Genomic DNA, 13,636 nt, shown 5'->3' on the forward strand with positions numbered 1-13,636 from the left:
CAGTTCAAAAGTAGAAATGCCATTCCAACTGATATAGCTGCACGTCGATCCCTCGAACAAATCATTGCGGTGATGATCTCCACGTCCCCGATGATGGACGCCCACAATCTCGTCCCAGATGACCATTGACTTGTACGGCCGATCCACCCTGTGGCCTTGTATTCGATTCCAACCCAATACCGAGCGATTCCAGCGACCACCGCTCCTTCCTTCCTCAGCCTAGCATCGCAGGCCCTCCCCGCACGTCCAGGTATCGCAACCGCGCCTCTCTTCCTTGGTTCCTCCTCGTCCCTGCCAGGAGTGGTGATCGATCCGGACCTAGCTGCATCCGTTTCTCCCTTCTGTTCGGCAGAATCGCGGCATTGCCGTGAACCCTGAAGTCTGCATTTCTTCCTGGGATGGACACCCTTGTTCATCCGATCTGTCTCGGATTTCTTTGCTGATCGCCCGCGCTAAAGCCGCCCGCCCCTGGGTACGAGGACGATGTAGAGGAGCACAAGAGCAGGAGCGCGGCTTTGGGGACAAAATGGAGGGGCGTAATCCCGCGCAGAGATTTGTTGATAGCCCAAAGCCATACAACAGAAGGTATGCAGCATGTTCTTCGCATCCCAATGTCGCCGCCGCTGGATTGGTTATTTTTTTAATTTGCGTGCTCATCACATTTCTTTCGCATTACATGGTGTCAAAACCAACTCCGCAACAAATGTTGTGCATCCATTTTTGGCTATTTTCACGATCTGATACACTCATTTCCCTCTTCCAGGAACGTGTTTGGGAAGCCAACAAGGCTGGATTCTAACGACCATGGCCATCGCCAAGGCCTGAGAGCCTGTGGAATGCCAACCAGGATGGGTTCTGATGGCCATGCCGATCGCCAAGGGTTGAAAGCCAGTGAATTGGGAGCCAAGATGGATGCTGATGACTATGGCGATCGTCAAGGATTGAAAGCCTGTGAATTGGCGGCCAAGATGGATGCTGATGACTACTGCGACCGTCAAGGCTTGAAAGCCTCTGGATTGGGGACCAGGGTGGATACCAAGGACCATGGCGATTGTCAAGGCTTGAAAGCCTGTGGATTGGGGACCAGGATGGATGCTAATGACCACGCCGATCGACAAGGCTTGAAAGCCTGTGGATTTCCAACCACGATGGATGCTAATGAATGTGGCGCTAGCCAAGGCCCGAAAGCTTGTGCAATGGCAACCAGGACGGATGCTAAAGACCATTGTGATCATCAAGGTTCGAAAGTTTGTGGAATGCCAACCAAGCCAGATGATAGTGACCATTGCAGTCACCAAGGTTTGTTATATCTACTACCTCCTCTTTGCTATATTGCTTCCTTTGTAAACTGTAATCCCCCTTTTCTTTTTAATCTTAATTTTGTTAGGATAACTAACACCCTTTTGATTATCATGGAAAAATATTGCCAATAATCATAAACAACAACTAGATGAACCTAGGGTGAACTGGGCAACTTTTATATCAATAGGAAATAAGCACCCACATTCGTCTCGACCAAGACTTGAGCTCGAGTGGTCTAGACGTGCATCCACACTCTCAACCAACTGCTAGGCTCAGTTCCTATCATCAGTCATAAACAATCAGAAAGTTTATTTTCATTTGCCTATATGTGGTTACTAAGTCAAGAGAAAGAATCGTCTTGAATAAGCTGGCCTCCTCCTGCTACGACATGAAAACTTAGCATGCTGCTAGATAGATGCTGCAATTCCGTACTTTATACTAAACCAGCCAAAGTTGCTGCATATACATCTGCTTCTTGTAGTATTGAATTAATCTGTGTGTTCCCAAAGAATAATATTGAAAGTCCATGTGCTTCCATGATTGCTATCAGCTCCGATGAAGCCAGCTGAGAGATTAGATCATCTTCTGAACCAACCAGCAAACAAATGTTGTGCTGACTGCGGTGCTCAAGATCCAAAATGGGTGTAAGTATCCATCAATGCTACTAATATTGTTTTCTTCGTTGCAGCACTTATTTTCATCTGTGCCACTTTGAAAAACATCGCATGTGGGTTCATTTGAAAGAAGCACTGAGTTGTATATCCCTATTTCTGATTAGCTAAATCCGAGCTGGAAAGCTAAAATGCAAAAATGAAAAATCTAAATGGTATCAACCTGCCTCCACCAGTTCAATTCCTAGATCTTGCTTGGATGCCAATCTCCTCCTGGCCATTTTGTTATTCACATAGGCCAATGTGACAATTTTCTTTGTGTAGAAATATCTTTTTATTATTGCCACAGTTAACAGCCTGGGTACTGCATATTACTAACTCGAATGGTTTTGATGTTTGCAGATCAATGACTTTTGGTGTTTTCATTTGCATCAAGTGTTCAGGAGCTCATAGAAGTCTTGGAGTACACATATCCAAGGTAAGCCGTGATCTTATAGCATTCTATTTTGTCCTCTGGAATATATATTGGTTCTCTAGTTTAGAAATTTGTTTTATTCTTCCGTTTTTCAGATTCATTTCTCATTAGATATGATCTTATGGATGAGGATGCATTAACTCTAAACAGATTATGAACTTTCTAGACATTTGGCCTCTTGATGAGTTTTGATAGGTGTGCATTGCCAATGTGCAAGTGCTCAGTAGCTTCATTTTTTTCGAGAACTTGCCTTGGCAGTATTCAGTAGCTCCATTTTGAAAATCATTAATATAACCTTGTGACTTGTCACCAAGTGCATTCAAGGAAAAAGCTAAATGTTGTGACTAACTGTCACTCTATGAGAAGGTTAAATATATTGCATCCTAATCTTGAGAGAGAAAAAGTCACCGCATATCATAGCAGAGAAAGGGAGAGACACGATTTGGAGATCTTCACTCTTCAAGCAAGAATATAAGACCTGTAAGAATTATGGTCTTGTCCAGCCATTGCAGCGGTTCCAGTCATCACCAGCAAATGTCGAACAGTGGAGCATATGTAACTTTGCATTGTGTATTGTCTAACTTTGTAGCTTTCAGCCGGTCTTAATATATTTTTAAGATTAGATATATGAAATAAAGTATGGAACTAACTCATGTAGATTTTTCTCAGAAAGTATTTTGGCAATATTATAATTAGTAATTCTAGTGGGTTTAGAAATATATAAAAATAATAATTTGCTATGTCCAAAATGTCACATACATTGCAAGAAGCAGTGCCATTTTTCAGGCTAGATAATTTGATGAAGGTAGCCATCATAGTTATGATTTCAGAAACACATTCAAATGGCGCCATACATGTTTTTGAACAAATAAGTTTTACAAAACAAAGTAGATAACTGGTTTTTCAAAGGGAAACAGGGTATATATTGGCTAGGTGCAGCAACAGGACGATACTGTACTCCTTTTTATAAGAAGTTAATTCTGGTTTTCACCATGAAGTGCATATGCTCAGTGAGAGAGACAACACTTTGGAATCTACCTTAGCGGTTTGAATATTCATTGCTGGGAATTGACCTGAAATCTGTCTGTTCAGGTGGTTTCAGTGAAGCTAGATGAGTGGACAGATGAGCAAGTTGATCTTTTGGCAGATTCAGGTGGGAATGCTGCAGTAAACATGATATACGAGGCATTTATCCCTGAAAATTACACGAAGCCAAGGCAAGATTGTTCAGCAGAGGAGCGCAGCGACTTTATTAGGTCTGCATTAACCTACCAAGTTTTCATTCTTTTGATGTCTTATGAGATACATTTTGCATTAAAGATTTCTTTATTTGTATACATTTGCCTGGTAAATGATGTGTCTCCTTCATATCTGCCTACATGCAGGCGAAAATACGAGGTTCAACAATTTTTGTCTAACCCGCAGCTTTCATGCGCTCCACGACGCAACGACAAACAAAATCACCACCACCACCATAGTGGATCTAGTCGACATGGTTTAGGCCATTCTTTCAAGAACAGCTGGAGGAGAAAAGAACATGAGCCCAAAGCAGTAAAGAAAACAGTATGACCGAAATTGCTCCAATTCGTAGTTCACTTTAGTTTGCTTTGAATTTTGAAAACTATTTGACTGTTTGCTGCCTTACAGATGGAGATGGGTATGGTAGAATTCGTTGGATTAATTAAGGTTGATGTCATAAGAGGCACAAATCTAGCTATTCGTGATGTGATGTCAAGCGATCCTTATGTTATTATTAACCTAGGACACCAGGTAAGCGACTCCATTCACCGAGGTTGCATGCTAGGTATGCAGAGTTGTTTGTTTCATGAAGGTAAGTTGTTCGTCTTTGCAGTCCATGAAAACGAAGGTGATAAAGAGCAGCTTGAATCCTGTATGGAATGAAAGGCTTATGCTATCGATACCTGACCCAGTACCGCTGCTTAAACTAGTAAGTAATTTTTGCTTTTCTTCAGGGGACATACGTACCTTTGTCAACAATCTGGTTTTGGGAGTAATATTTTCTTGAAACCTCCTGACAGCAAGTCTATGACAAGGACACGTTCACCACCGATGACCGGATGGGAGAGGCTGAGATCAACATCGAGCCACTGGTTGCTGCTGCTAGAGCCTATGAGGCTTCGACTATCACAGATACTGCACAGCTTAACAAATGGATGGCAAAAGATGGCATCTGGATCCCCAGGGATAGCACCATCTCCATCATCAATGGCAAGGTGAAGCAGGTGGTCACTGTCAGGCTTCAGAATGTTGAGCGTGGCCACCTTGAGATGGAGCTCGAGTGCGTCCCTCTCACTCAATAACTGTCTGCAGAAACGGGTTTCCAGCATTCTGCAGCACCAAGTAGGTACACAAACAAGAATTCAACCATACTTTCAAGGTTTTCATGTATCGATTATAGCTGTAAAATTGGAAAAGGATATAGGATGTAAGTTGTGACCTGTCCTGGGGAATGATTGAAGACCATTTCAGCACGGCCTTGCTTGGTTTCAGGCTTGTTTGGTAGAAGTCCAGCTTCACTTGATTTGTGTGCCTCATGAGCCTCTGTTTGTAACAACCATCAAAACTGCTGCAAATAATTTAGAAAAAAAATGGTAATAACGATTCTGTGCTGCAAATAATCCCCATTCCTGTTGAAATGCGTGTCCAGTATTATTTGGTGCCTAGATCAGGCATCTATATTTTACAATTTCTGCGCCATCTATGGAGCATTGCCTGCGTGATGTCCGGAATAATCCATGGGAGCTTTTGCTTTACCATTTGACAATGCAAGCTACGTGTAGCTACCCGTTGGATTTCTGCCATAATTCAGCGTCCAATGACTGCTTGACTGGTGTCATTTTTCTGATGTGCAGTCATGTTGAACGTTGTTTCTCAAGAGCATGCTTAAGATAATCCACCAGATGCTCTCATGTAACAAAGATTTCACCACGTTTTATATTAAGAAATTGCAGGGTTTTTTTTTAACCAGACGTGTTTAAAAAGAGAACACCAGGCAAAAAATCAGCTAGAACTTGGAAGTCGAATTTTGCAAATTTATTCGTTCAGATGCGCAAAACACACCAAACATGAGTATCAGCACGTTGCATACATGAAAACATTGTTCAAATGGCCGCTAAAAAGATTTGCTGAAACGCATGGGCATTTTTTTCGCAAAAAGGAAACGCATTCGCATTTTCTTTACAAGAGAGAAACGCATTTGCATTTCTAATAGCACACCTTTTTCTCTGCAACGTCTCTGGGAAATTCTCTCATCCTGTCCGTCCATCCAAAGCTCCGGCAACGGCATCAATCACTGCCCTCTTGCGTTTGCGCCGCAATAAAGGGAGCCACCTCCTCCTCCCGTCTCGCTCGCCGCCGCCGCCCCGCCTGTCTCGGTTTCCTTTCGGCCCCCACCTCAGGCCCAAACCCCCGCCGCCGCAAAAACCCTAGCCATGGACGCGGCGGCGCTGGAATCCCTCATCCTGGACCTCCACGCCATCGAGGCCGTCAAGCTGGGCTCCTTCGTGCTCAAGTCCGGCATCACCTCGCCCATCTACCTCGACCTCCGCGCGCTCGTCTCCCACCCGCGCCTCCTCTCCGCCATCGCCTCGCTCCTCCACGCCCTCCCCGCCACGCGCCCCTACGGCCTCGTCTGCGGCGTCCCCTACACCGCGCTCCCCATCGCCGCCGTCCTCTCCGTCGACCGCAACATCCCCATGCTCATGCGCCGCAAGGAGGTCAAGGCGCACGGCACCGCCAAGTCCATCGAGGGGTCGTACAGCGCGGGTGACACCGTCCTCATCATCGAGGACCTCGTCACCAGCGGCGCATCCGTGCTCGAGACCGCCGCCCCGCTCCGCGCCGAAGGGCTTGTGGTCACGGATGCAGTCGTCGTCGTTGATCGCGAGCAAGGCGGCAGGGAGAATCTCGCCGCCAACGGGATCACTCTGCACTCGCTCATGACCCTCACGGAGGTGCTCGCCGTGCTGCTGAAGCACGGGAAGGTGACCCAGGAGAAGGCGGAGGAGGTGAGGCAGTTCCTCGACGCAAACAGGAAGGTGGCGGTGCCGGGGGTGCCTGCTAAACCCGTGGTGCTTAGGAAGCCATTTGAGGAGAGGGCGAAATTAGCCACCAACCCTGTGGCGAGGAGACTCTTCGAGGTGATGGTGGCCAAGCAGAGCAACCTGTGCGTAGCTGCAGATGTTGGGACAGCAAAGGAGCTCCTTGACCTGGCCGAGAAGGTATAATACTTTATTGGGGAATCCTAGTAGTTTTGGACTTTTCACAGGTTCCTAGATGTCTTAGTTAGATTTAAGCAAAATACGACATGACACAACTCATACGCCTGGAAACACATAGTTTGCTAATTTTTCAATATGCTATTGAGATAGAATTTCGTATAGGTGAAACATGAATTCAGGCCATGTGGGCAGAACGGCACATCCATTTGCAATAGGTACTCATTTTAGCTCATGAACTGTTGAATTAGGTTTAGGTATGTGAAACAGTGAAAGTACTTGAGAAGTGAATTTTCTTCAATCTGTCCTTAGCATTTGGCATTGTGAATAGAGTGTTCTAATTCAGTCATTATCTCACAGAATTCTGTTCTGTCTGTTTACATGCCTATTCAATATGCTAAAAATAGTAAACCCAGCTTTTAAAGTAAAATCTTTGTGTCCTGCCCTGCTCTCACATTTTCTTTGGGAATGAGTTTGCTGTTTTCAAGCCCCCCCCCCCCCCCCCCCCCCCCCAAACCAATCTAACACGTGCTTGCACTAACATCCAACTTTTATGCAGATTGGTTCCCAGATTTGCATGTTGAAAACCCATGTGGATATATTATCTGATTTTACACCAGATTTTGGCTCCAAACTTCGCTCGGTATGTACTCTTATGATGCGATCTTGCTTTTGTTCATTCATTTTTGTGTTGTACTACTACTATGATATGGTGTACATGATATGCTAGTTCCGGTCCATATCTTAAGTTGGGTTTCGTTTTTTTAGATCAGATGTAGGATCCTTTATGTCTAGCATAATCATAGTTGCGATGGTGTCATGTCATCAACTCATCCAAACATCGCTATGCCTTTTCCTCAAGATTGGGAACATGTGTCAGCCCTTCTGCTTGATGTTGATTGCTTTGCCTCGCCCTACTCTCATTTGCTATTTATACATCTTGAAGGACCTGTTGATGCTGGGGACTAGGCATTGTAGGGGGGAGGTGGAGAGGATGAGGAGCCAAGACAGTGCTGGTGACTGGTGTCATTAGGGCACAAAGAGGAAGTGTATGGTTTAGATGGACTATTAGGCTTTTGGGATAGTGGCCCATCTAAGGGTGCTATATGTGCCTCAGATTTATGTGTGTGAGTTAGATTGGCTCTCATCTGTCCTTGCACTCTAGGTCACTGACTGGCTGGAGTGACAATGCAGCTACAGGTAGAATTGTCTTTATTCATACTGTTCTGTTAGGTAGTATGTTCTATGTTTATCTTTTTGCAGTCATAAGAAGTTTCTTTGAACCATTCAGTGCCCTTGCTGTCGTGGCTTCCGTATTCCTTTCCCTTTGGGAACAGTCTACCTATATGAAGATAATCTTACAGTTTCTTAGACCAGATTTTGGTTGATAACCACCAGAGTTGTTGTTAGAGTATATTAGGCAACTCCAGATATGATTAGTTTACAGTTGTTTTCCACCATAAAAAAGAGATGTTTGCTTTCTAGGATGCTATTATCCTGGCTGGCTGTTACATGCCTCCTCTTTATTTAACTGACTTTTAACATTTTATTGAAGATTGCTGAGAAGTACAACTTTTTGATCTTTGAAGACCGCAAGTTTGCTGACATCGGAAATACAGTAACCATGCAATACGAAGGGTGAGAAAACAGCTTCTAGAGTATCTATGTTCAATTATTTCTTTATATCATGTGTTATAATTTGTACCTTTTTTTTTTACTTTGGGTTCAGAGGAATATTCCGCATATTGGACTGGGCTGATATTGTTAATGCACATATAGTACCTGGACCTGGAATTGTAGATGGCTTGAAGCTAAAGGTATCTTATGCTTTATATATATTGCTTGCATGAGAACTATTAATATTGACTTGGAAAAGAATAAGTTAATGTTGATAGTAGCTGATTAATTGTAGTGCTCACAGTAACTATTGTGTTCTATCACTGAAGGGTTTGCCTAAAGGAAGAGCGCTACTTCTGCTCGCTGAAATGAGTTCGGCCGGCAACCTTGCTCAGGGAGCTTACACTGCTGCAGCTGTAAAGATTGCTGAGCAACATCCTGACTTTGTGATTGGGTTTATATCAGTAAATCCTGCATCTTGGTCAGTAGCGCCATCAAACCCAGCACTTATCCATGCGACTCCTGGAGTTCAGATGGTCGCCGGAGGAGATGCTCTTGGGCAACAATACAACACTCCCCTAGCTGTAAGTACAACTGTGCCTATAAAATTAGTTTGGGTGCCTATTGGTTTGTGACATGTCTTAGATTATTACTTTTAAGAAGTTGTGCAGAATTATAATTAGTGTGCAGCCTTGCAACCTTCATTACAACCTTTAATAAAGCTTCATATCTGTAGGCTGCTTTGGATTACAATAGTTGAATCTTTTAAAATACATTTCCATTGTATTACTGTGTTGTATTTATGCAACATTGTGTAGTGTGAAATACTCTAATCTTGATAATGTCGCTGAATGAACTTAGCTACATAAACAATAGGAAGTTTTGCTTGCCTCAAGCATTTTATGAAAATTCGAGCCTTTGTTTCTCTGTGACACCAGTATGAGCTGACATATTACTCGCAACTTGGATTTGCAATTCAGGTCATAAACAACAGAGGCAGTGACATCATTATAGTCGGTCGTGGGATTATAAAGGCGAGCGATCCTGGTAAGGCTGCACTGGAGTACCGCGTCCAGGGATGGCAAGCCTACCGCACCAGCTTGCTATGAGCGTGTTTAGACATCGGAGTATAAGGTCATCATGCAACTGATTATGTAATAAGAGCATGGTCCCGTCGTCGCTGTGCTCCATGCACGCACATTGTTTCCTAGTGGTTGCGACAATAATAATCCCCGTAATGTCCGTTCCGTTCTTGTTGCATGGGTTGGTGTTGTGATGCCCTTGCTGGATGAGATTGACGGAATGTTCACCCTAGCTGAGAAATTTCACGCCATCTGTGCTGAGAAATGCATGAATCCACCATGGTCAAACTTTGCTTCGTGCTTGCTCGTTTCCACAGTTCCATGTGCTTGGGTGAGATGGTCATGACTGCTTGGCGCTTGCTCTGCTTGAGCCAGCACCAGCAGGCGCAGCAGCATCGTCATGCCACCTGCGGATTTGTGCGCGGCGGTGGCCGCGGCCTGCGTGCGCTCCATGCTCAGTCCTTGTTTACTCCAACTCCCAACTTTAGCATTATGCAAAAAGAAGATTTTCCATCACATCAAACTTGCGGTGCATGCATGAAGTACTAAATGTAAACGAAATTAAAAACTAATTGTACAGTTTTGTTGTACTTTGCGAGACGAATCTTTTGAGTCTAAATGCTAATTTGGCACCTTCTAACTTTGCCAACTAAACAAGGCCTCACTTGCTGCCGAGCACACATCCTGATGCATGTGGCGCGTCGCGACGGGGTTGCTGTCACGTGCAGGGAGCGCATGACGGCATGAGCAATTGCAACGGCTCTGCCTGTTGTCAGCAATCTTCTCCGGTACGCTTTGACCGCAAACGTCGCGATCGCGGCGAGCTCGGCCGCCGTGGACAGCGGCAGTTCTCGTTGTCAGCTTGGGTTGGTGGAAGAGCATTTCAACACTACCCTCAAGTTCCACTCGAGCACAGAGACACAACAGAACATTCCCCCCTGCAACGGCCCTAGCCACCATGGACGCCGGCGCCAAGGAGGCCCTGATCCTCGAGCTCCACGCCGTGGAGGCCGTCAAGCTAGGCTCCTTCGTGCTCAAGTCGGGGATCACCTCCCCCATCTACCTCGACCTCCGCGTGCTCGTCTCCCACCCGCGCCTCCTCGCCTCCGTCGCCTCCCTCCTGCGCTCCCTCGTCCCCGCCACGCGCCCCTACGACCTCCTCTGCGGCGTCCCCTACACCGCGCTCCCCTTCGCCGCCGTCCTCTCCGCCGCCGCATCCGTGCCCATGCTCCTCAGCCGCTACGACACCAAGCGCGTCGAGGGCGCCTACCGCGCCGGCCAGGCCGTCCTCATCGTCGAGGACCTCGTCACCAGCGGCGCGTCCGTGCTCGAGACCGTGGCGCCGCTCCGCGACGAGGGGCTCCTCGTCGCCGACGCCGTCGTCGTCGTCGACCGCGAGCAGGGCGGGAGGGAGAACCTCGCCGCCAACGGGGTCACGCTGCACGCGCTCATGACGCTCACGGAGATGCTCGCCGTGCTGCTCAGGCATGGGAAGGTGAGCGAGGAGAAGGTGGGGGAGGTCAGGCGGTTCCTCGACGCCAACAAGAAGGTGGCCGTGCCGGGGGTGCCTGTTCTTCAACCCAAGGCGGCGGCTAGGAAGTCCTTTGCTGAGAGGGCGGGACTAGCCACCAACCCCATGGGGAGGAAGCTCCTCGAGACGATGGAAGCGAAACAGAGCAATCTGTGCGTTGCCGCGGATGTTGGGACAGCTAAGGAGCTCCTTGACCTCGCTGACAAGGTACATGCTCTTATTTGGAATGTTGAATTGCTATTGAGCCCTCAGTTCTAATTTGGTCCTCCCATTCTTGTGTAGGTTGGCCCAGAGATTTGCATGTTGAAAACTCATGTTGATATCTTGTCTGATTTTACACCAGATTTTGGGCTCAAGCTTCGCACGGTATGTTCTCTTATCACAGGATCTTTCTATGCTTCTCTTCTGTTCCATTACTGACAATTCTTCTATTGGATGGTACGGCATAATTTTCATGTCGGCCAAAAGGATGGTAGTGTCCATAAACAGCCCAGTTTGACTGCTGAAATTGTTTGTCAGAAATCAGATGTAGGACTATGTAGGTGTAGGAATAGGATCCTTACATCTAATCAGTTATCACAATGGGTTGTCTTTCTCTATCTTGTTCTGTTCGGGAGCATATCTGATTTCTGTTTTCTTGGAAGTTCATCTGTGGCCCAAAATGATGACACTTCCATCACCATTCCCAATAAGGCAAAATTCTTAAATCAAGGCAATCCTTTTGGTTTTTTGAGTTTTCCTGTTCCAAAACAGCGCAGTTTGAGTACTCTTTATCTGTTTTTTTTCCCGAAGTAACTGTATCTGATTATTGCAAAGCTTATTCTTATTCCATTGATTTTTTTTAAAAAAAATTGAAGATTGCTGAGAAGCACAACTTTTTGATCTTTGAAGACCGCAAGTTTGCTGACATTGGAAACACAGTAACTATGCAATCTGAAGGGTGAGAAAAAAGGAACGGTAACCTATTTATCTTTCTCTTCCTTTTTTGTACATTTATGTGACATCATTAGTGATTTCTTACTTTGGTTCAGAGGAATATTTCGCATATTAGACTGGGCAGATATCATTAATGCTCATATAGTTCCTGGACCTGGGATTGTAGATGGCTTGAAGCTGAAGGTACCTTATGACTTACAGGCCTTGCAACTATAATAAATTAAAGATAATAAACGAGCTAAAGATAATAAGTAAATGTTTCTGGCATTGAAGGGTTTGCCTAAAGGAAGGGGACTACTTTTGCTTGCTGAAATGAGCTCAGCTGGCAACCTTGCTTATGGAGACTACACTGCTGCAGCTGTAAAAATTGCCGAGCAACATTCTGACTTTGTAATAGGATTTATATCAGTAAATCCTGCATCTTGGTCCGCAGCACCATTGAGCCCAGCATTTATCCACGCCACTCCTGGAGTTCAGATGTCAGCTGGAGGAGATGCTCTTGGGCAACAATATAACACTCCTTATTCTGTGAGTCTGCTTGGGCCATTGCAATTTCCTTTTGTTCGTGTGACTGCTGGAGTGTTTTGTTCAAACATCCTATTTTTAATCCTTCACAGTTGTCATAAGACCTCAAAGTTGTTCACTTAGTAGATTAGTTATACAGTCGTAACAGTTTCCCATAATTCTAGAGAAAGCAGAGGCACCACTTGAAATGCTTGGTATCAGTTTGACCATATGAAAGTATATCAGATTATACTGGCTATATGCATTATAATATGTGCTTCAATTTCTGACTACTGCTATATTTTGTTTGAGAGTCTACTGCTATCTTTTAAAAGATGGCAGACGTGCAGTGCTGTAAACAAACATCAAGATATTGTTTAGTAGTATATTCCCCTTTTAGCTTGCAGACTGAATAAGAACATATTTCCTCTCTTCCATACTGAAACTGGTAGAACTGAAACTGGTAGAAGAGTAGCTGAGTTCTTCATTCTTGTTACTCAGTGATATGAGCATCTGAGACGAGACTGGTGTTATTAAAAAACAAAGGGTAAATTTCTTAGATGACTGCATTTAACTGTAAACTGTACCACATCTGGACACATCTGAAAACATGCCATCTGAATACATTCTTTTCCTCCACACAAACTCGTGGCTTTGCCATATGATGCAGTTGTGTGCTTGAAAGTTGAATTATCTTGGGTTCCATTCTGGTGTGTGCATGATCTTTCTTGGTTTCCTGCCTCATAAGCTTTTGTTTCCATTTTCAACCCTGGTGATGATACTTGTTATTGAAGTGGAAGTACTTCGGAAGGAATTTCAATCGTCTTCACTTGGGTCTTAAAGTTCCAGGCTTTTCTTTCGATGCAGTTTACCTTTCTATGTGCATTTCTGACTTTGCAACACTGTGATACAGGTCATTAACGATAGAGGCAGTGATATAATCATAGTCGGGCGAGGGATTATCAAGGCCAGTAACCCTGCAAAGACCGCGAGGGAGTATCGCATCCAAGGGTGGCAGGCATACCAATCCAGCTTGTCCTGATGGTATGTAAGCAACCCTCCAAATGTAATCAAAAGGAAAGGGCATTCAGGCGATTGTTGATGTAACAAGAGAATGCCCAATTGCAGCTGCCTTTCATCTGCCCATCATTGCCACGCAGTGATTTTCAGTAATGATTCTGAATGTAACCCGTATAGTAGAATTTGAAATAATGGCATGCCAAATTGTAGCTGAAGCCTGAAGGTTGCATATATATGCCTCTCGTCGACGCGCAGTGATACTTGTGCTGATCGGAATTCTGTTCACCAATTTCATATCACATAAACTCGACCTGGAATGC

General features: G+C 45.0%; 3 protein-coding genes across 3 annotated transcripts; all 3 read left to right on the plus strand.

Moving 5' to 3' along the window:
- The first annotated feature begins 34 nt into the window (after positions 1 to 34).
- Positions 35 to 5,027, plus strand: LOC117854888 (probable ADP-ribosylation factor GTPase-activating protein AGD11). Its single transcript, XM_034737152.2, has 9 exons — positions 35 to 585; positions 764 to 1,299; positions 1,853 to 1,946; positions 2,316 to 2,391; positions 3,481 to 3,644; positions 3,774 to 3,951; positions 4,036 to 4,158; positions 4,241 to 4,336; positions 4,428 to 5,027. The coding sequence occupies exons 1-9, from the start codon at positions 527 to 529 to the stop codon at positions 4,707 to 4,709; spliced, it is 1,608 nt and encodes a 535-aa protein (XP_034593043.1). The 5' UTR covers positions 35 to 526; the 3' UTR covers positions 4,710 to 5,027.
- Positions 5,028 to 5,743: 716 nt separating this feature from the next.
- On the plus strand, positions 5,744 to 9,621 carry LOC117856936 (uridine 5'-monophosphate synthase). The gene is made up of 6 exons (XM_034739388.2): positions 5,744 to 6,629; positions 7,186 to 7,269; positions 8,182 to 8,264; positions 8,356 to 8,443; positions 8,573 to 8,827; positions 9,224 to 9,621. The coding sequence occupies exons 1-6, from the start codon at positions 5,841 to 5,843 to the stop codon at positions 9,350 to 9,352; spliced, it is 1,428 nt and encodes a 475-aa protein (XP_034595279.1). The 5' UTR covers positions 5,744 to 5,840; the 3' UTR covers positions 9,353 to 9,621.
- Positions 9,622 to 10,097: 476 nt separating this feature from the next.
- On the plus strand, positions 10,098 to 13,570 carry LOC117856938 (uridine 5'-monophosphate synthase). Its single transcript, XM_034739389.2, has 6 exons — positions 10,098 to 11,063; positions 11,139 to 11,222; positions 11,714 to 11,796; positions 11,888 to 11,975; positions 12,066 to 12,320; positions 13,210 to 13,570. The coding sequence occupies exons 1-6, from the start codon at positions 10,284 to 10,286 to the stop codon at positions 13,336 to 13,338; spliced, it is 1,419 nt and encodes a 472-aa protein (XP_034595280.1). The 5' UTR covers positions 10,098 to 10,283; the 3' UTR covers positions 13,339 to 13,570.
- Positions 13,571 to 13,636: the final 66 nt, after the last annotated feature.

The sequence above is a fragment of the Setaria viridis genome, chromosome 5 (genome assembly GCF_005286985.2).
Source record: "Setaria viridis chromosome 5, Setaria_viridis_v4.0, whole genome shotgun sequence".
Taxonomy (NCBI): Eukaryota; Viridiplantae; Streptophyta; class Magnoliopsida; order Poales; family Poaceae; genus Setaria; species Setaria viridis.